Source organism: Callospermophilus lateralis, chromosome 20 (genome assembly GCF_048772815.1).
Source record: "Callospermophilus lateralis isolate mCalLat2 chromosome 20, mCalLat2.hap1, whole genome shotgun sequence".
In the NCBI taxonomy this organism is placed as follows: Eukaryota; Metazoa; Chordata; class Mammalia; order Rodentia; family Sciuridae; genus Callospermophilus; species Callospermophilus lateralis.
In genome coordinates, this window is record NC_135324.1 from 20,592,711 (window position 1) to 20,615,430 (window position 22,720).

The window sequence follows — 22,720 nt, forward strand, 5'->3', positions numbered from 1 at the left end:
GGTAGTTTTCAAATTGTTGTGTGAAACAGGATTGCTAGTTGGCATATGATGCTCCCAACTGCCTCATTGATAGTCAGAAACTTTATTTTTGTATTTATTTATTTTTTTTGGCAATCCTTGGAGTTTTATTTTGTAGCATATTTTTTTTAAAAAAATGTATGTACGATCTTCTGGAAAAGGCTTTCCCTCTGTCCCACTTGGTGGCATGACCTCTGCTGGACGCTGATGCTAGCCAGCCAAGAAGCAAAGGAACATGACCTCCGAGACTCCCTGCCCTCACCAGTGGTCTTGCCTGGGCCTGGGGCTTGCAGCAGTGCTAACCTCTCTTGCTGTGTCTTCTCTTTAGAGAATGGCCATGGTCTCTGCGATGTCCTGGGTCCTGTACTTGTGGATAAGTGCCTGTGCCATGCTGCTCTGCCATGGGTCCCTTCAGCACACCTTCCAGCAGCACCACCTACACAGACCAGGTAAGGGAGCTGCTTCTTTCTCAGCCCTCTGGTCCCGCCGCTGGGCCCCTCGCAGATGGAGAGCGCCAGGGACAGAATGGGCTACGTGTGGGCAGCTGCATTCCAGAACATTCTGCTGGTTTGGTGCTCTGGGGGAAGGAGAGGGAAGGGACGTGCCTGGGAGGCATTTCTATTAATCTCTCAGAACAGGCGGATCTGCAAGTGACCCCAGCCCTTCCACACACCTCCACGGGTGGAAGTCATTTGTTTTTGGATGCTTTGACCAATGGCCAAATATTCCACAAAAGGTGGAATAACTTTCAAGACTCGAGGAGTCTTAGGGAAGCACAGTGTCACCTTGGCCCGTCGGTCCCTGGCTTGCTTCCTCACTGGGTGTAGATGCTACCGACAATCCGTGTGTGGTGAAGGATTTTAGGGGGAGGTAGACCCCAAACTAACTTCAGAACTAAGTTGTCAGTGAAAGAGAAACTAAAGAAAAAGAGATGTGCTCTTTCTTGGGGGGTTAAAGCGCCTCCTGTCCCTTCTCCTCCACTGGGTTCCTCTGGTTTGCTCGGCAGGCTCCGCCCTGGGCGCCCCCTCCTCCTGTGTGGCATGCTCGGGAGGAGCCAGTTCCCTGTCCCCTGATTTTCTGGTTCTCGGTGGCGGCATTCCCTTCCACTCTGGGTGCACAGTGTGTTTCCTGCTCTTCCCTGGCCCCCTCCACAGCCTGGGCTTCCCCCCAGTCCCTCCCCGTGCGCTCCCTTACCTTCCCTGCGCCCCCGCCTTCTCCCTCCGCGGCCGCCCTCCGGGGACCAGTTGCGCGCCCAAGTTCTGACCTCCGTGGGGACGGCTTCGGCCCTCCGCCCTCCCCAAATGTCCTCCACCCCCTCGCACGGCTGGCTTCCTTCCCCTGCTGCGGCCTGGAGCCCGGGCTTTGGGTTCAGCCCTGCGGCAGCCCCGGCAGCTCCCCCGCCAGCCGCTGTGCCGGCCAGGGGCTGGCCAGCAGGTGCAGCGGGATGCTCAGCAGCACCAGGCTGCAGGCGGCGCCCGTGCTGCGGCTCGCGCTTCGGGCCCGCCCCCGGGAGGAGTTGCGGTGGCCAGAGCGGCCAGGCCTTCAGGAGCAAGGCGGGTGGCCGGTGCGGGGCCAAGGTCCGGCAGAGGGGCAGGCGGGTGGCTCCAGCCTGCCTTGGTGCTCTGATTCCAGCGCCCTGGTCCAGCGCGATGCAGAACCGCTGACCCCGGAGCTTGGGTGTCCAGGTGGAAGTAACAAACGTGGGTGTGGGCATCCCTTAATCAGGAAAAAATGCTTTGACTTGCCACATGGTCGTGCCCATAACGCGGGAAATCTGCCTTCATGGCAACACTAACAGAAAGCATTCCCCAGAGACAAGGCGTTGGAAGGGTTCATTCCAACTGGGGTTCGTGTTCGGCAAGTGGCTGTGACCCCCCCCCCCCACTTTGCCTTGGAGACTGGAGTTCAGAAGGGCTGGGTGACTTGACGCAGACCACAGCACAAATCCCCTTGCAATTGCCAAGGGGAGTCAGTCCATCTGATTTCCGCCCAGAGAGCTGGGACCATAGGAGGGGAAGGCATGAAATGGCTCTTAAAGGAGGTGACTGATATCATATTCATGATATGCCAATGCCTGGGCCTCTTGGAGTGTTCAGCCCCTTCTGGGAGGTGGCACTTGGACAGGGGACAGCAGAGCTCAGGACTGACTGCCATCTCTGTCACTTAACATGAGTGAGGTGACCTTGGGCAATTGGCTTTTTTCTCTGAGCTCATTTCCCATCTGGAGATACGTTGAGGATGTAAATAAAATGACTTCCCAGAAACCCCTTTGTAAACTGTAAAGCTCTTCCTAAGTGTTGGCCATTGCCGGCATCCCTCTTGGTATGCCAGTAATGACCAACCACCTGCAAGCCAGGGATGCTGAATGAGTCAAGTTTTACTGTGCACATAGCTAAGAGTACACAAAGCTAGGACCCGCTCCCAAAAGGGTTGTGGCTCCGTGGTAGTGCACTCATCTGGCATGTGTGAGGCACTTGCTTTGATCCTCAGCACCACATGAAGATAAATAAATAAAGGTATTATGTCCATATACAATTAAAAATTTTTTTAAATCTTTTTTTTTTAAATCACATGGAACATGGCTACAACATAACCACCAAATAGTATTTATCTTTATGCACTGTGTAATCATAGACATGGTACAGTTTACAATGAGCATTCATATTGTTTCTTATCAATCAGTTAGTGTATAGGTTTGTTTTTCTCTCTTTTTTTTTTCATAACAGTTTAAGGCTATTATGTGTATCAGAAAACTCCTGTCTTTAGGATTTCTTTTTTTTTTTTTTTTTAAAGAGAGAGAGAGAGAGAATTTTAATATTTATTTTTAGTTTTCGGCGGACACATATCTTTGTTTTTTGTACTTGGTGCTGAGGATCGAACCCGGGCCGTATGCATGCCAGGTGAGCGCACTACCACTTGAGCCACATCCCAGCCCCGTCTTTAGGATTTCTATTAAAACATCATATCTGTTATCTGAGAAGTACACGTTGGGTTCTGTGCTGAAATTAAGCCCAGTGCTTGTTTTCTCCATTCTCTGCCCTTGAATCTGTGTGTTACCAACCGGCATGGAAGAGCTGGGCGTCAGATACCCAGGAACCTGCCACACTAGAGCCAGGGCCAAACCCACGTGCTGACTTTGGAGACCCATCTCAGCTTCACTGTAGAAATGAAGAGATTATAAATACCCATTTTTAGATGCAGAGATTAAAATGATATTAAACTGAAAGTCCAGTGGTTCTACGAAATATAATTATTCAACTTTCCTGGGTTTTCAACAATAGCTCCAAAGATTAAAGTAATAGATCTTGGTCAGAGCAATATTCTAGATTATTTCAGTCTCTTTAATACAATCTTCTGTTTTGATTTTAGGAGTACGAATATGCTTTTTTTGGGTGAGAGTGGTGACGTTTTCCTTGGTGGGTCTTAAATCTTCAAGGACAGTAATGAAATGTGTATGAAAACAAGAAAGAAATCAGGGCCAGTAATCTGCGACAACCCACCCCTAAATGAGCAAATAAATAAATAAATAGCTGGATAAATGAGCAAAAAGGAAAAACATAATCTCATTTTCTCAAATCGGTTAAAACAAGTGACATGATGAGAAAAAACGAGGCACCGGCAGTGCCTGGGTTGGCTACATTTGCCTAAGCTTGAAAAATCGTCTCTTCATGAAGCAGGGGCAGGCAGACTCCGCGTGCATACCAAGTACCCGAGAAATGTGCAAGATGACAAATCTTTCACTTGCGCCCGAGCAGAGGGGGAGAGGGGGCTCCACGGCCGCCCTCACCTGGGAGGAATGGCTGCCCCCTCCCAGCCTCCCACGGGCGGCTTCCTGTCCCCTCCTCACTGAGATTGATGGCGCTCCCACCGCACGCAGCCAATTTCAGTCTCAAGAAATAATGGGCCGCACTGACAGATGAGTGCAAGTGGACTCCGCGCACCCCTCGTGTGTGCTGCACCTGGAAGGCACAGTCGGCCAGGGTCCTTTAGGGGAAATGGCTAGAGGCCTGGGCCAATTTCTGCTGTCATCACATGGAATTGGGACCATGTTTTTGTGAGGCCGTGAATTTGTGATCTGTCTTCTCGGTGCGGTGGGTCTGTACACAAACAGAATGAGAATGTGTTAACTAGAAAGCTGACGGATCTTAATGTATTTGCCCGCAGTCTCTAAGCCCTTCCTATTTTTCATATTTATGGTATTAGGAATGCACCATTTATTTTCACTTAACTCACTAGTTAAGGAAGATTAAAACAGTCAATCAAATGAAAGTGGATTTCAAAATTATGAATGAGTCAAAACGGCTGTAGATGAACAGATTTCGTAATTTCAGTAATTTAATGTTTGGCCAGATCCGGTTGTTGTTTGGGGAATGACGTAGGCGATCACCTAACCCGAAGGTGACGCTCTAGGGAGGACACGGCACTCTGTGTGGAAACGCAGAGTTGTGTTTGTGTTGTTGCAGGTAATCAAAGCTGGCAGCTTCAGCTTTGCGTGCTCACCCGCGTGTGCGTAACAGGTGTGAAGGGATGAATGGCGTGCCAAACGTAGCCTTCTAATTCGAGGCTAGCTTCTCCTCCTTACGGAGGTAGGAGTTATGACAGCAGCTCTAATGGTCCTAGTTTTAGGTGTGTGGGTAGATGTGTAGGGGGTGGCCTTAAAACTTAATAAAATAGGGATCATCTCAAAATTCTTCAGCAAGAAGAGGTTCTTTGGTGATTTAAAATTGTGTAGATAAATCACAGGAGATAAGGAGTCATAAGTATATAATGAATCACTGATTCTTGAGTCATTGCTATTTTATTGACAGGGGTGTGTGAAATTGATATAAAGAAAGATTACCCTAAATAGGATCATCTAGGCAATTTATACTCGACAGGATTTAAATTCTACATTAAACAAGCTGTGTGTGTTAGAAGTATTCATCGAGGACTTAATTATTACATACTGAACGTCACCATCCATTTTAATGTATGGCATGTTTCTTAAATTATTTGAAAGCATTCTTATATTCTTTACACTTAGTTTTACCTTGCTATTAAAAATTGCTTTCTAGAAAGCTGCTTAAGGAATATGCGTTAGAATACCAAGATACATTACAGTAAAGGGCTGATCTTATAATTTTAACATAAAAGAAAGAGTGGACGCACCAGTGGTTCCATACTGGCTTTTTAAGAATGCCTCCCAGAGCAGGTGGCTAAGCGTAGTGAATGGGTCGGAGGATTAGAGCAGACAGGCTGTTATTTGGTGTAAGCTGGTGTAGTGATAATCCATTGATCCTCTGATTGATGATATTGACCTCATCCTAGAGTCAGAACTCAGCTATGGACATTTGCTAAAACCCCCAAACATCGAAACCAAGTAGAGAGGCAAATCAACATTTCTTATCAATCCTGTGAATTCATCAGAAACTGTGCCATACAACACACATGATCACTGACTCGAGCTGAAGCCTACAGCTTCAGTTCACAGTTAAGGACAACAGCTGTTATACCACACTGCAAACAAAGATATCAGGAATGAACCCAAATGAATGCTAACGTTCAGTTGCTAATTTCTTAAAATTCATTTAAGATGATAATTTGAGCTCATTTTTAAAATTCTTTCCATTGTATGCCTTGTGTGAAAACCTCAGAGTTCAAGTACATCCACACAGGTCAACCATTTTTTGAAAATCATGTGGTAAAGTCTCTCAACGTGTGAAATGTGTAAGCCTCTACACACATTTCTATTTCCAGAAGGCTCCTACTAAGATTACTGGATGAGTGTGAGAGGATGTATACTTGTTAAGGTACAGTCATTGCAACCATGGTTTTAATCGCAAAAAATAAGAGAAAGTTTCACCTCCATCAAACTCCTATTGGTAAAGCGAATCGTGGCGCATCTCCACTGGTGTCGCCACTGCACAGGCCGAGATGTGTGCTGACATGGAGAAACACCCAAGATGTGTCCCTGAGTGAAGGAAACAGGGAACAGAGTACACCTCGGAGAATTATTTTGGAAGAAAACAAATCATACTTGTCCATGCACAAAACAAATGTCAGACTGGATGGGGACAGTGTTTACATGGACTGGCTACCCCCAGGGGCGAGACTGGAATGGCTACACTTTGACTCCCTGTAATTCTGCATTTTTTTGGATTCATTATTGGCATTAACATCTTTTGCTTTTTAATGAAAAGCTTAACATATTAGGCATAAAGAGTTTTAATGGTAAAATTAGAAATATTCCAAACGGTATTTCTAGATAAAGAATAAATAAGGGGGCATCGGTAAGACAATTCTGGGAGGCGCTTCTCCTCCTCAGAGCCTTGATGTGGTGAAATGTCTAGGCCGGCTTCCTCGAGTTGTGCTTCCTGGACCCTGGACCCTAAGACGCCCCAGGGATCAGCGTTAGTGGGCTGCCGGGGAAGCTCTTGTGCACTGTGTGTTCTGCTCTTAGAGACTGGCGGCACCCGCGCCTTCTGGAAGGATTTGCAATTGAGAGGTCTGGTTTTGTACAAGGAAGACTTTCCAGACTTTTCTTTGTTAAAATTTAGATTTCAGCATCTATAGCGTCTATTCAGATCCGGGGCATTGAGAAGTGTTTGTCAAGACAATTCTGGAATCTGGTGCAATTCACCATTCTTATTTTTCCCACCGAGGTACTTAGCATAGAGTGGGTGCTCAGGAAGCACTTTCAGTCATTAGGGGAGGGGTCTTAAGCTCTCCCTTTGGTGCTACCACTTGTGTGTGAGTGAGTGGGTGTGTAAATGTAAGGTGAGATGCGGTATGTATCTGTGTGTGTTTGCAGTTCATTGACCTCTCGGTGCAGAGTCCTGGGACAGAGTGTTACTGATTACTTCCAAGTGCAGTCAGACATTAAGTCCCTCTGACTGTTAGTCACAGGGTGGGCACTGCCCCATCACCCTAGAGTTGAAGAACACGGGTGTTGAGGGACCCAAGAGGAAACTTCCCTTAATAAATGGGGACGGTTCTTTTGCTTTCCAAGTCTTTCGATAGCAAGAGAAAAACCGAGTTCGTCTTTGGAGCAGAGAGGACGTAACAGCAGATGAGCAGGTTTTTTTTTTTTTTTTCCTTTCTTTGGGGTAAAGAGAAAATGAATTACTTCATTAATAGTTTGTATAAATTGATTAAATTTCCAAAGAAAATGTCCTCAAAGCACACGGGAAGCTCCCTTGGCCCATTGATTCTTTCTCCTTCCTGAAATGAAGTCCTAGAGAAAGAGGAGTGCTGCGCTCAGAGGGGTTTTCCTGAAGCAGGTCCCTGCTTTGTGCAGGGAAGGGTCAGACCAGGGGGTGCCCGGAGTGGTCCACGGGAGGGAAGGCCCCCCCACCCTCAGGTACGCTCTTCTGCGGATGTCCCTCCTGGCAGCCAGCTCCGGGGCACCCTTGTTGACCTCCCCTGCTAGGGCGCCTCCGCGTCATTCAGTAAGGAGCCCCAGCCTGTGGCGTGGGCCAGCGTCCCAAGAGTGGGCTGATGGAGTCACGGGCTCCCAGTGACGATGTCAGCTCCCGGGTTAGCTGAACCACTCAGTGGGGAAAGTCTTCCTGCTGAGACTCACCACGCGTCCTGGACTAGGGTCAGCGGGCACGCTTCCCACCGAGCCAGCCCAGGAAGGTGTTCAGGAAGTGTGTGCTCAGAGACTAGCCTCCTCTCTTCCCAATTCAAACACTGGTGGGAAGGGACCGCCGTAGCCTCCCGTGATGTCATACTGGGAGGAACCGGTGTGGGAGTCGGAGGCTGCAGATCTCCGTCAGCTGCGGGAGCAGGGCTGTGGGGCTGTTCCTTGGCTCATGCATTCTGTTAGCCCATGAGGTCTGACTGCCCCGAACTGACTTGTTCATCTTACCCATTTGGAACAGTGGGATTCAGTGTGGAATTACCTTTGTGATTTAAAGGAGCCTTGGGCTGAGACCACTTGACAGTTTTCTGGGTGGTTTCATAGGTGGCAAGGCCTTCAGGGCAACAGGAGGGAGCGAGCCTGGGGGCCTGGCATTGGAAATGCTGCGCGTGCGGCACCTGAGACGGGCCCGGGCGAGCCAACCACAGACATTCCAAGGCAGGCCAGGAACGTACTCCCATGTGTAATTTCCTTACCTGGTAAGCGTCAGGTGGGCCAAACTTACACTAAGGGCTCTCCTACCTGCACACCGTCAAGGTACAGCCTCAGCCAAGGTGGTCTCCCACGCCTGCCTCTCGTGGTTCCCAGTGAGTGTGCTGAACTGGTAGTGGGCCCAGAAGACACGCCCCGGGCCCACCTCCTCAGCCTGCCTTCCTGCTGTGGCGCTCTGGTCCTACCTAGGAATGCCCCACAGGTTGGAGCACTGCGCGGCTTAGCCCTTAGGTGCCCCCAGGGTTTTGCCGGGGGCTTCCAGAAGCAGAGCTTTCTCCTGATGAAGCCGGCGTTGTGAGCAGAGGTCTCATTTGAATCTCAGCTAAAAATCAATTAATTTTATTTTAGATTAAGGTTTGGGAGAAATAGTAATCAGTAAGTGTAATAAAACAGAGATAAGCACCAGGCAGCACAGTGATGCCTGTATAAAACTCTTAATTTAATCTTTTATTAAAGTTCTCAAACCCAGTTTGTAGCCCACTGGTGGGTTATAAATCTATCTTGAAACCCAAGCTTTCTTCTTTGTTCTTTGGGGCAAATGATTCAAGATTTCAAGTTCGTTAATTTGGTAGAAGAATAAAGGCAACTTATTAGTAAACTAAGTTATCATTCTGCTAGAAATGACCCATTACTAGGGTTCACTGAGCTTTCTCAGCTTCGTGTTGTACCAGGAAAGCTGGCGGTTAGCTCTTGGAAACACTGCAAATAATTAGGATCCATCCAATTTCAGGAAGGATAATGCGTCATCAGTGTATCCTGAGTGTTGTCTCAAGTTGCTAATGATTTTCAATTGCTGTGGTCTTTGCTTTTTAATTATAAATTAATGTTGGTTTGGTGAGTTTCCTCATTATCAATTAGGTCTTCTCTGCGCTCTCGGATTAACTATGTAGTAGAGGTGATGCATATTTTGCACTTAAATTTTTTAAAAAAACTTTGTCTGATTTTTTTTTTTTCTGACAACTAGATGATTTGGTCAGCTTTTCTTAACTGCAACTAAAATACCTGACAGGAGCAATGTAGAGGAGAAAAAGTTTATTTGACTCATGGTTTTAGAGGTCTTAGTCCATAGATGGCCAGCTCCATGGCTTGGGCCTGGGGTGAGGCAGAACATCATGACAGAAAGGGCAGCTCAGGACATTGACGATGAGGAAGCAGAGAGAGAGAACTCTTCTCTCCAGGGACAGGATATACACCCTAAAGGCGTGCCCCCAGTGACCCACCTCTTGCAGCCATACTGTACCCTTGAAGTTACCACCCAGGTACTCACATCAGTGGATTAATCCACCAGTTAGGTCACAGCTCCTAGGACGGAATCATACTCACCTCTGAACATGCCTGCATTTTCTCACACATGGACTTTTGGGGGATGCCTCACATCTAAACCGTAGCAGTAGAATCTCACTCATTCCTGAATGGCAAAGGTAGGCTCAGAGGTGGTTAAGGCACACTTTTAGTGCTGACAGACGTGTCTGTCACCACTGTAAAATGTGCTGTGTGGCAGCCCTTGTATAGCAACGGCATCCATTCCCTGCCTGTGAACCCCCACAGCATGCTCTTGATAGGTGACATTTAAAAATTTTCATGTTCATAGGGGAATCATTTTATAACACAGGAACATGTCAGTTGGCTCATCATGTCTGGTAGAAATAATTAGTGATTGATAAATGCTTCTTTCTAAGAGTTTGTCGTCTGAGAATTCCCGGCCAGGAAGTAGGAACAGGTGGGAACTAGATGTCTCACCTCTTCTGGGCACTGTGGTCAGGGGGTTTGAAAACCATTTCGGTTCAGAAATTCTAACTGGAGACTGGTCTTCATGGAACTCAGAATTCAGAACAACAGGTAACGTAGTGAAAAAATCAGTGACTCAAGCCCCTTATTTTTGGGGAATAAAGCGATGAAGATGTGAAGGTGCCATTTGGAAGCTTCCCAGGTGGAGTCTTTGATTTGGTCTGGTAGCTGCTCGTGCCTCCTCATCTGCAGGAAGTGCAGGCGCCACATCCTGGAGAGACGTCTGGGAACCAGGTCACCGGGTGAACGTTTGTAGGGGGACATCCTGACAGCTGCTCCCAGGACTGTCTAGCGGGAAGGGGAGATTCGTGGTGTGCGCGTTGCCAACCCCTACTTCCATCCCTCTCAGGCCCACGTGATCGATACCAGTGGCCTTTCCTGCAGAGCCTGGATGTGATCTTGGAGTCTCCCCCCGTCCGTCCTTCTCTCCACACGGTCGATCACGTGGTTGACATGGCGTGCAGGTGTCAGCCTTAGGCCATCCCTGGTGAGGGTAAATCGGCTGAGCATCCTCAGAGTTCCTCTTCATCCAAAAACAAAAAAAAGGGTGGGGGAAGCATTCCACAATACCCTTTTTATTTAAATAAGAAATGGACACCATTTTAATTAAATCACATTGAAGTGGAAAGCGTCACCCATTTGCAGTGGCTACCTTTGTTTTCAGTACAGACTGGAGACAGGCCAGCGGCCCAGGATGACCAGAGGTCCTGCCCCAGTTAAAACACATTTTGTATCGGTCCAATCAAAGCAAAAGCAAGATTTATTTTCCTACTTAGTGCTTCCCAATGTAGAGGCTGCCTTATCAGTGCCCAGAGGTGGTGATAGATGGAGACCTAGGCGAGACAGAGGGGAAGCGCCCAGTGTTACAAAGCAGATCAAGTCCGTTAATTACCAGAGCAGCAGCCGCCTGGCCCCAGCCAGACTCGGAGCCCCAGGACTTTCTCACCTCTGCATGATTATCTTTGTGCCCTAAAGGATGAGCTAGGTTGCTAGTGTCGATTTTAAGTAACTGGCTCTCATATTAAAGGAAGCTCTGTATCTTTAACTCAAGGCCCAAGGAGAATAATTTCTAAAATACAACACATTTAATACTTGGTATTTAACAAGTGTTTATTGACCACTCCTGGGTGCAGAGAATTATGCTTCCCCAGAAGTAATAAACATGTATTCTGTAACAATGTAGAATGCACTGAGTCCTGAGATCCCCACCAGATTATAGCTCTGTGAACGGAGAGGCTTGGCCATCTCTAGTGCCAGGACACAGTCAGACACGGAGGACAAGCGAATGCTTGCTGAACGAATGAGTGGGTGGTACTGGACATCTAAAATCCTTGCAGTAGCCTCGTGAGGTGGGACGTCTTCCCATCCTACCAACAAGGAGAAACCCTAAAGGAACAAGTTACCTGGGTCATTCATGGCCATCCACCCGGCAGAAGAGGGCACCCTGGGAACTTCTCTGGTCTCTGAATAGTGGCTGGGGTTCCCCAGAGCCTGCTGTGAGGCCTCACCTCCTTCCTGGGCTGGACAGCATCTGCAGGGCAGTGCTCTGTGGCCACTCCTGCCGCCCCCGTGCACAGGCACAGTGAGGGTGCTCGTGGGGCAGGGGAGCAGGAAGCGCTGGCCATCTGTGGACTCTTGGGCTGTTCCTTGCACCTGGACAAGTTCTGCCTGCAGGGATCTCAGCAAGGCATCTTGATGGATGGAAACCACACAGTGCCTGCTATGTGGAGGGCCACCACGCTGCCTCTGCCAGGCAGGCTGTCCTGCGGCGTTTTGTGTGGTCTGCAGCATGCCGGGCGGGGGAGTTATGGCAGGGTCATGCCCTGGTCTTCCTCTGCTGGGAGTGCGCTTTCTTTCCTTTACTGCTGGACAGCACTCCGTCTGCAAGTACCTTGAATAGGCCTCCAGTTTCCAAGTTGCTTCCTCCCTCCCTCCCTTCAGACTTAGGAGCGCCTTTTGTGCTCCATACCAGGAAGGAGCAACACAAGGTAAATCTGCATCTATCAGACTGGGTCTCAGTTCAGATTTTCTGTTATACTTAAAATTGGAGTTATAAATCATTTACAGCGGAAAAGAATTCTCTCCAACTGCAGTTTGACTTTTTTTGAGAAGATTTTTCGGCATTTATCATGTTGAGACTTTATAAATTATGTAGAATATTGTAAAGTGGGCTGACCTTTCTGGTAAGTGATTTGATCATGGGCCGCAGCGTCTTTTTGCTGAAATATTGAATTTGCTGTCTTTCAAATAAAACTCGCCAGGCCTACAGCCCAATAACATGTTGTAGAAACTGCTTGTGTAATCAGACTAGAAATCTTCCTTTCCACTTCCTGTCACCATCCAGATAAATACCTTCCTCTGTTCTGGAAGTGGCCCCTGGCCGGGGATGGCGGTCTCCCGGCTCACAGCCCGTCCCCCCACAGTGACGCCGTCACAGGCAGTGCCAGTTTTGTGAACCCAGCTCAACCTCTGAATCCTTCCAAGCCTAGCCCTGCAGGCCCCGAGTTAAGAAGCAGGACAGGGATGGCTTCAAGACAATCACGGATAAGTGGAAGCTGATTCACAATAAGTGGTGGCGGGGAGGCACTACTACGGAAGAACAGAGTTACCTTAGATTAGGTGGGGGGAGTCGAGGAGGGGAGGCCGTCTGGGAATAGGAAGGACAGTAGAATGTACATACCTGGCACATGACTATTCTGCAACGCGTACAATCAGAAAAATGAGAAATCATACCCCATTTATGTATATCAAAGTGCCTAAGTCCATTCTACTGTCATGTGTAACTAAAACAAAGAGAAAAGACTTTAAAAATGACCATAAAATTAAAAAAAAAAAAAATCAAACACCACCGCCCCCCCCAAGAACTGCCAGTCCCCGACACCTGCTCTACACACATTCTGTACACATGGGCTCACCGGTCTCCTTGTGAGATGAAACACGAGGTCTCTTCCTGATCTGGGCTGTCCATCCCATGGACCATACTGTCCACCTAAAACTTAGGGATTTAGATAGTAAGGCAGGCAATGCCGAGGACTGGGATGGCTCCCGAGCGGGGCAAACACCCTGTGGGCATGGCATCTGCTTGATCTTGGGAACTGGGTCACGGGTTGGTCTGGGCATAGGAGTCTTGTAGCTGACCTTACAGCCTGAGCGGTCCCTGGGGAAGGAGCAGCGGGGTGTAACAGACAACCCAGAGACCACACCCACCTCTGACATTGTAGTCCTTACTAGTGCAAGGTGTGCGTGAGTCGGTGCAAGTCTCCTGCTTCACCCGTAAAATAAGGGTTCCCATGTCTAAAATCCCTCCCGTAGAGACTCCGGTAAGAGGGAAAACCTGGGTGCCACAGCAGGCGGGCACAGGTGGCCCCTTTATGTGGCTTACATTGTCATCGTGAGCACTTACATGGATGTCAGAACTCAGTCCACACAGGGGACTGCTTGGTTCTGACACAGGCCCGTTCTACCTCATGGTATTAAAAGGGTGCACGTGGGAACTTTGCAACCTGAAGTCTCTGAGCGGGTGGCCCCTGGCGTGTCCTCTATGTACAGTTGCCACTGAGGGCACTGTGCAGAGGCTGGTGGTGGAGAAGCCTGACCAGTTAACAACCAACTCTCCAGTCCCAGGGTCGGCACTGCTGTGCTGTGGCTCTCGGGTGGGCATGTGTCCCTATTATGCGTTCACGAAAAAGGCTCCTGCCCTCTGGCATTTATACCGTGAATTCGTAGTTTCTCACGCGCTGTACCATGTTATTATTTTTCTCTGTTGAACCCAGTGCCTCATGTGTGCTGAGCATGCTCTCTACTACTAAGGTACACCCTCAGCCCCGCCTTTTTATTAATTGTTTTGTAATTAAAATATTCTATTATGCCTTCACCATAGGACCAGCTCCTAAGAAGCCCAGGCCCATGTTGATGAACAGAACTGTACGTGGATGTCCCAGGGATCCGTCCCGGGGCACCGCCTGTCTTCTGTGTACCCCGTATCCCTTCTCTGGGTGTAGGATGTTGTCTGCGTAGTAAGAACGTAAGTAACACGGTGTGTTGTGCTTGGGCCTTAGCAGAAAGAAAACATAGCAATGAGGTGATCCTAAGGCTCCAGGGCACTGTGCCAGCCTGAGAGAAGGACCGTTCCAGCCGCTGGCTGAAGACATCACAGGTGACATGTGTTGGCTGATGGTGTTTCGAGTCTCCCACGAACTGTACCCAGCCAGGCCTGGCTCTCACCAAAGAGGTCCAAAGCCTCGCAGGAGCCTTGCCGAGTTCTTTGATAAAACTTTATTATCTCTTTTTAACTGTCCTCATTAACATACTTCAAAAATGCTGTTAAGTATTTCTGGCAAGAAGAGCATGTGAGTAATTCTACAGTAGTGTAAAGGATTTATTAATTATGATCTTTTCATGAGTCTATTTATATTCAATTGTGACATTAATAGGTTGCCAAAACAAACTAGAGCTAATTGTATTTAATTAAATTGTTGCAAACAAGTAAGGGTGGTTTATCACTTTTGAAAGCAGAGAGCCCTATTGATGTCCTTCGTGCGAGCAGGATCTGGTGGAAAGTTCTTTCTGCTGGCTATGGCATCATTCATCAGCAAAAAGCAATACAAAAATGCTCATTAGGGAAAGCCGGAACCTGAGGGAGCTTTTGGAAGTGCAAGCTCCCATAGTGTTTGTAGTTGCAGATCCAGTGTCAGGTCAACAAGGTTCCTGGGGGCGGTTCCTGGGGGGGTTCCTGGGGGGGGGGGGGCAGATGTCCCTGTCTCCTTCCAGCCTGCCCGGGAGCTGCGAGGCGTCCATCTCCCCTCCCTCCCACCTTCCTCCCTCCCTCCTTTGATTCTTTTCCCCTCCTCCCTTCCTTCCTCCCTCTCTTCATCCCTTCACCCTCCCTCTGTTCCTTCCTCCCTTCCTCCCTCCTTCCTCCTTCCTTCCTTCCTTCCTCTCTTCATCCCTTCATCCCTCCCTCTGTTCCTTCCTCCCTTCCTCCTTCCTTCCTCCTTCCTTCCTTCCTTCCTCTCTTCATCCCTTCACCCTCCCTCTGTTCCTTCCTTCCTCCCTCCTCCCTTTCTCCCTCCCTCCCTCCCTTCCTTCTCTTTCCTTCCTTTCTTGATTGCTCCCTCCTTCCTTTCCTCTGCCCCTCCCTCCCTCCCTCCCTCCCTCTTTCCCTCCCTCCTTTCCTCTGCCCCTCCCTCCCTCCCTCCCTCCCTCCTTCCCTCCCTCCTGTCCTCTGCCCCTCCCTCCCTCCCTCCCTCTTTCCCTCCTTCCTTTTCTCTGCCCGTTCCTCCCTCCCTCCCTCCCTCCCTCTTTCCCTCCCTCCTTTCCTCTGCCTCTCCCTCCCTCCCTCCTGTCCTCTGCCCCTCCCTCCCTCCCTCTTTCCCTCCCTCCTGTCCTCTGCCCCTCCCTCCCTCCCTCTTTCCCTCCCTCCTGTCCTCTGCCCCTCCCTCCCTCCCTCCCTCTTTCCCTCCCTCCTGTCCTCTGCCCCTCCCTCCCTCTCTCCTTTCCTCTGTCCCTCCCTCCCTCTCTCCCTCTTTCCCTCCCTCCTTTCCTCTGCCCCTCTCTCCCTCCCTCCCTCCCTCCTTCCCTTCCTCCTGTCCTCTGCCCCTCCCTCCCTCCCTCCCTCTTTCCCTCCTTCCTTTTCTCTGCCGTTCCTCCTTCCCTCCCTCCCTCCCTCTTTCCCTCCCTCCTTTCCTCTGCCTCTCCCTCCCTCCCTTCCTCCCTCCTGTCCTCTGCCCCTCCCTCCCTCCCTCCCTCTTTCCCTCCCTCCTTTCCTCTGCCCCTCCCTCCCTTTCTCCCTCCCTCCCTCCCTCCCTCCCTCCCTCTTTCCCTCCCTCCTGTCCTCTGCCCCTCCCTCCCTCCCTCCCTCTTTCCCTCCTTCCTTTCCTCTGCCCCTCCCTCCCTCCCTCCCTTTCTCCCTCCCTCCCTCCTGTCCTCTGCCCCTCCCTCCCTCCCTCCCTCTTTCCCTCCCTCCTGTCCTCTGCCCCTCCCTCCCTCCCTCCCTCCCTCTTTCCCTCCCTCCTGTCCTCTGCCCCTCCCTCCCTCCCTCCCTCCCTCCCTCTCTTCCTTCATGGCTGTGCTGGGAGGACGCGTCTCAGATCTGGGTTGCGCCTTCCAGGGAAACAATGCTTAAGACAAGACCTTGAGAGGTAGGAGTGGGCCCTCCTAAGAGCAAGTGAGGGGTTCAGATCAGGACGATTCTCAAGGAGAAAATGGAGTTCCTGTGGGTTAGGAGGCAGAGGGAAGTTACGTTGGGAACGTCAGGAGGAGAGGCGGGAGGTTCTGGTTTGTCATGGAGCAGAGCTTGAAGCAGGAGGCACATCAGAGGCAGAGTTTAGAACAGCAAGAGGGAGCTAGTGCCCTGTCCCTGGAGGGTCAGAGACCTGGGCACCTTACGTGGACTTAGTGAGCACCTGCTGTGTGCCTGGCCTGTGCCACGCACCTTGTCCTTAGTCCTCACACTTGGCCACTTGACATACTCCTCTCGTCCTCTTTCCACCAGTGAGAGACCCCGGCCCAGAGGGGCTCAGCGGCCTGCCCACAGTGTGCGACTGGTGAGTGGTGACGTGGATCTGAACGGGGAGCCTGGCTCCAGGCACCGAGGGCAGGTGACTGCAGGAGAGAGGGCGCCATTGACTTAGGTGGACAGTGATGGGAAGGAGACAGGAGACAGGACAGGACAGTGACACCATGGTACTGTAACCCAGCACGTGGTCTTGACAGCTTCACGGGACACCAGCTCGTTCCCTGCCCGTGTGGCTCTGCTCAGGCTAGCTGCAGGCTGTGCCCCACGCCCGCTCTCTTCAGCCCAGACTTCACTGCAGCGGCTGCCTGAACCACCAGGTTCCAGCCAGGCAACAGAGTTCTGGAGGGTCCGACTCCAGCAGACGGTCACCTCTGCTCGGCACTCACTGCCAGTCCTATTGTGCAATGTACCGTGTCCCCAGAAGGCACTCGGTGAGAGGCGTCTGGTGGGCAGCATTCATGGAGGCCGTAAGACAGCCCACAGGGCAGACCCTCCGGGGGCAGACCCTCTCCATGGCATGCCGTCATTCTTAGACGCCCTGGCCTGCACATCTCCCTTCAGGGTTTGAAGGAGGCTCCAGAGACCACGGGTGCTAGTTCACAAGAAGGCACAAGGGTCAATTAAAGGGGATGCCCAGACAGGATGAGCCCAGTGACATCGACTGTGTGGCTTCCTCTCAGCTGACATGGGACTGATGGTGTCGTGGGCCTCCGCTGCTCACTGAGAGATTGGGGATTGCCGCAGTCTGGCTGCAGCAAAATAACCGGGGGGGGGGGGGGGGGTGACAAACAACTTATGTGCCTTGATACAGCAGGAGTGGGAGCCGTTTATTGTAGGACAGGAGTGGTATTTATACATTCCACACTGCTTATCTAATTAACATAAACTAGATACAGCAGTCAACCAATAAGGAATCTCCACACTTAATGGCTCGCTGGCGTTACTTCACAAAATGCCAGGCGCCATCCTGACTTGTTTACAGACCCTAACAGGGGATGACCCTTGGAAGTGGTGCTCCCGGGCCCCGCAGTGCCTGGTGCTCTTGGCCGCTCCCCTCTGTCGTTCATTCTTCCTCCTCCGTTTCTAGAAGTGTGCCCCTTCCTTAGCTGGCAGGCAGAGACATGGCTCCTGGATCGCATGCCCCCAATTGTCATGGATCAATGCTGCGGACACGTGGATGACGGCAGGAGGCAGAGGCTTGTAGAGGGTCGGGGCTGACTTTGGAAGAAAAACGTTAATGAAGCTAAGAAAGCAGCGACGGGCAGAGGAGGCTGCCTTGTAGGTGCTAAATGACTTATTCTCAGACCCTAGGAGCCCGCTGATGCTGTTCCTTGTCCCCTTCCTTTAATTAAGTGCTCTCGTAAGGCGCAGTGACCTTGGCTGAAGAGAAGTCGTTTTGGGGGAGAGTCAGGCTTCCTGAGAGCTCTTATTTAACGAACAGGGAATTTCCTCGTTACCTAGAATAATCAGGGCTGCCGGGCAGAGCAGAGGGAGCTGTAACTCACCACCGGGAGGCTGCAGGGGAGGAGAAGGAACAGGAACACTGGCTCGGTTCCCTGCAAGGCGTCTGTGTCACCGACGTCCTTGCCAGGTCTGCTTTCCTGCAGGTGGTCCAGGAGGGTGAGACCCCTGGGTGGGGTCTTGTGAAGCGCGACTTTCCCGTCCGTCCGGCCTCCTACCTCTGGGGAGTGGGGTCAGGCTGAGGGAGAGAGCAGTGCAGGGGCTCTGGGCAGCCTCCGGGCAGCAGGCTCTCGCACCCTGCTCCTGGCGTTGCCCAGGGGTGTTAAGGTTGTGCTGTGGGCGGGAGTTGGGAATGGCCTTGGGGACCATCCAGCCAAGCTCTCTTAGGTCACAGGACAGGCCCTGCCGTGCAGGAGCTGGGTCTAGTTGGATGTCCTCCTTGCTCTCCGGGGCATGCCGAGATTCGGGATGGCTCCTCTCTCCATCCTAGTCAGAACCTAGTCAGAACCTCGTCCGCCCACCGCTTTCTTCCTCTCAGCGACTGGCAGCTCCGACTTTCTGTTCCTCCCATCCAAACCAAACCTGGGATCGCCCCTTCTCTCGGGTTTCACATCCCGTCTACCCACAAAACTGCTCCCGTCACTCACAGTGCCTCCAGGCCCCGGCCACTGCTGGCCACGCCACATGCCCCCGGGGCCCCGCCAGGCTTTCCTCCAGGTGGATCACTGCGGGGGTCCTGTGGTCTTCCCCTGGCCCCGCAGGCTGCTCCCCACACAGGCAGAAGGTGGCCTTGGGGGCTGGGCGTTGGCCTTCCTGGTGCGGACTTCAGGGCTTCCCGTCTCTCGGGGTAGGAGCCAGCTCTACAGTGGTCCTCCACGTGTCCCTCCAGACATCGGCATCCCCCACGGCCTCTTCTCGGTGGCCCCTCTGCCTGCTCTGGCTCCCTGGTGCCCCTTCAGAGACTCTGGCTCTCTCAGCCACCAGGGCTTTCCTGGAGGCCCCTGGGATCCCTCTCTCGTCCCTTCTGTTTCATTTTGTCCCCTGTCCCTTGTCCCACCCTGCCCTTCTTTCCTGTGGTGGCCATGGCTGCCCTTCCGTCAGAAGACCTCACTCATTTACTAAACGTGTTGTGTCCTGGCCAGAACCAGGACATCAGCTCCCCAGGGCAGGACTCCACCGCCGGCCTCCCTGCTACACCCGGGGCAGGGACTCCACCGCCGGCCTCCCTGGTACACGCAGGGCAGGGACTCCACCGCCGGCCTCCCTGGTACACGCAGGGCAGGGACTCCACCCCCGGCCTCCCTGCTACACCCGGGGCAGGACTCCACCACCGGCCTCCCTGCTACACCCGGGGCAGGGACTCCACCGCCGGCCTCCCTGCTACACCCGGGGCAGGGACTCCACCGCCGGCCTCCCTGCTACACCCAGGGGCAGGCCGAGGCTCTTGGCAAGTATTTGATGGCTCAATAGAGGAATAAAGGGACTTCAGGACTCCTGGGGGGGAGACCTCCCCCCTTTCTTATCAAGTGGGTGTAAGAGTTCACATGTTCCTGCCCCCGGCCTTCAGTGTTTGTTGAAAATGGGTTTCCCGATAGCTTTAGCCCCTGGACCCTGAGCTGCCTGCCTAGTGGCCAGGGCAGTGAGTGGGCCAGTGGAAGAGCACAGGCCCCCAAGCAGGTTACGGCCAGTCGTGGTGTCCACTCAATCCCCTCCCACGGGACCCACTTTCACCCAGTTCCCTCATGGAAACCCAAATGGTCTGTTAATGTGATTTGAAGATATTTTTGAGTTTTTATTAAACTCTATAAATTGGTACATATTGATTTACAGAGTTTTTTAAACTGCCAGGAATGCTAAAGGGAGGAATTTCAAATTTGAACACCTTTTCTTCTGAGGTGATAGTGTTTAAATCTGTAGGGCCTTTGTGGTCGGTTGCTAACACGGTGTGCGTGCACACATGTGCAGGTTCACACCTTTGCACTGCTTAGCAATGACAATGACCCAAGGAGACAATCTTCAAGATGGGGACGTAGAAGCCGTGAGTCTCCAGCAATGACAAAGCCCGGCTCCACCCCGGCAGGCAGTATCCGCAGTCTGTACTCCCAAGCACCCTCCTGCGGCTCACTGCTGAGTGTCTTCTGGGGGCCAGGGTTCTGCCCCTGCAGGGATCATGCCTACATGTAATCAGTCGGAGGCATTATTGGTGATTTCCTTCACTGTTTTCCACTCACAGCGTATCTCAATCCAGACACTCACGGAGAGCACGTCGCTGAGGGTCTCCTCCAAGACGTGGGCAGGTCCTGTGGCCTTCCGAGGTAGATTATTAATAATGGGTAGCTGAAAATAAGATTCCCCCGTCATGCTCACCTGAGTCTTGAGGAATCTTGGGGCCAGGGAAGAACATCTGAGTTGGCTTGTCACTGTGGCAAGTCACAGAGCCACCTCAAGTTATCTTCCAGAGAAGCCCCAAGGAGTGAGGAGGTCAGGGAGCTACTGCTGGACAGTCCCTTCTCCCGGCTGGCTCAGTGTCGCATGACATGGTCCAGCTCTGGACCAGGTTGGGATATCGCTGGCGGAACCCTGGCTTCCATCGAAACGTCCAGGCCCGGTAGCTGTTTTGCGGCTCTGTCAACCTCACATGGAGTCACCACATTGAGGACCCCCGGGTCTCACACAGGCCTTGGCCATGTCACACCCCTCAGGTCTCTGCCTTCAAAGCTGGCTGCTTAGATTTCAAGTGTGGACTTTAACGTTGTCCCTGCTACTTTCTATCTTCCCTGCCTCTTACTGAAAGCCTTAGACATCACAATGTCAACTGCGACTCCCAGCTTGATGGTTAATGGAAGCATAAGGACATCTATAAACTCAGAATTCATGAATCGATTTCTAAACATGAGGTGAGCATCGCCGCGTTCTAGGGCTCATGGTAGCATGCTGAGACTTCATTGTTTTGTGAAGTTAAGAAGGGTTTTAGGCTTCTTCTTGCATATGTGACCTGTGAGATGGAAAGTCCAGGGAAAATACTATTTGGAAACACAGAAAACCTCCAGCAGTTAATTCTAGAACCATGTGTTGCATCAGAAATACAATGTGAGCCAGATATATATATATAATTTAAAAAATTTAAGTAGCCACATTAGCAAAAGTTAAAAGAGGTGAAGTTAATTAAAATGTGTTTTAACTCCAATATTTTCAGTTTCAAATTTTCCCGTGGCTGCTGGTAACAAGTTTGCACAAACTGGGTGGAGGCAGAACAACAGACGTTTAGTCTTATGGAGATTGGAAGTTTGAGATCATGTGTCCACGGGGCCGCATACCCCCTGAGGGTCCAGGAGGAACCAGCCCCTTTCTCTTCCAGCTCCTCTGGGGCTGCCTCTGCCTCCGTCTGCAGGGCCTGCTGTCCGCCAGGCCCCGCCTCACCATCAGGAAGCCTGCTTTGGAAGTAAGACGACCTACCCAGGACTAGCACTCATTCTCAAGATGCTGAATCCCTCTGTGTTAGGTGACCTTCACTCATTTGCTGCATACATTGATGCATACAGGCTCTGGGGATTGGGGTCCAGGACACAGATGTGTCTTCTGGGGGCCAGGGTTCTGCCCCCTGCAGTTATCATGCCTACATGTAATCAGTCGGAGGCATTATTGGTGATTTCCTTCATTGTTTTACACTAACAGCGTATCTCAATCCAGACACTCAGTTTTCCTCAGAAATACTTGATCTGCACTTAGACGTCATAAAATTCACAGCTGGAAAAAAGCCTATTCACACCCCTGAGTTGTTCCAACCATATTTGAACATTTCCCCATAAGGACATCCAACAAGAGCTTTGCATTTTAGATTAAATAAACACTCATGTGTCTTTGACCTCACTTCAAGTGCTGGGTGGCCCCGAGACTGGAGCTTCAGCGGTCTTCCATCAAGCAGGAGATGGACGCCCCTTCTCAGTTCCTCTAATTAACTTCTTTTCAGAATGTTAACTTGATGCTTTGTAGGATGAAGAAATAAGAGAATATACTTAAAATGTCAAGAGAATGGGTGTAGCTAGAAATAAAATGGATAGCGTCATTAATAACAGCAATCAGTGATGTCCCATCAGTGAAACAAGCTATAAAGATGAAACAGTTTCTGGCCAGCCCACACTTAATGGTGTTTTAAGCTTTCTCTCTTTATATAGTACATTTTGCCTGAGAGGCTTCTCAAATGGGAGGCCGATTGTTTACCCCTAAGCTTGAAATGTACCCTTCTTAGGAAGAGAAAAAATGTCCCCTTTTTAGTGGTTTTGGAGAGACCACAAGTCAGCTCCTGTGTTACATTACAAGAATTATAAGGGCTCAGCTTTAATACCAGGAAGAATTGCACCAACAGAAATGATAGTGTGGCTTTTGAGACGGGCAGGCTTCGGGAATACGTTGCTCCTATTTGGCTGGTGCACATCAATCTGAACCTTGGAATTGCTTCCTGTCTCAACTCCCTTGATTCAGAATCAATTGTCAACTTTTTTTTTTTTTTTTAAGAAAAAAAAAAAAAAAGATTCCTTATTTAAGTGTAGAAACCTGCATGTCTCAGTTGGGAATATGTTAATACAATCATTATTGAGAAAAGATGGAAGTATAGGTTGGGCCCGGGAATCGTCTGACATTGAAGTAGCATCCCCTGAGGGGTGTCTGGTGACCAGGGTCTGGCTCTCCTGGACTCTCATTTGATCCCACCTGCCTGTGTGGGATGCTTGCAGATGCTGACAGGTGTCTGAGGGGAGAAGAGTGAGTGCCTGCAGACTTTCCACCTGGGGCTCGGCAGGGGGGACCAGTGTGAGAGGAGCAGG

The 22,720-nt window shown here is 50.8% G+C and overlaps 1 protein-coding gene across 2 annotated transcripts in view; it reads left to right on the plus strand.

Moving 5' to 3' along the window:
* Positions 1–349: 349 nt before the first annotated feature.
* The window catches only part of LOC143638410 (chemokine-like protein TAFA-1), a 416,601-nt gene continuing 394,230 nt past the window's right edge, over positions 350–22,720 (plus strand). For both annotated transcript variants that reach the window (XM_077106255.1, XM_077106256.1), the window contains exon 1: positions 350–467. In XM_077106255.1, coding sequence (XP_076962370.1) covers positions 350–467 — 118 coding nt within the window. The remainder of the gene's footprint in view (positions 468–22,720) is intronic.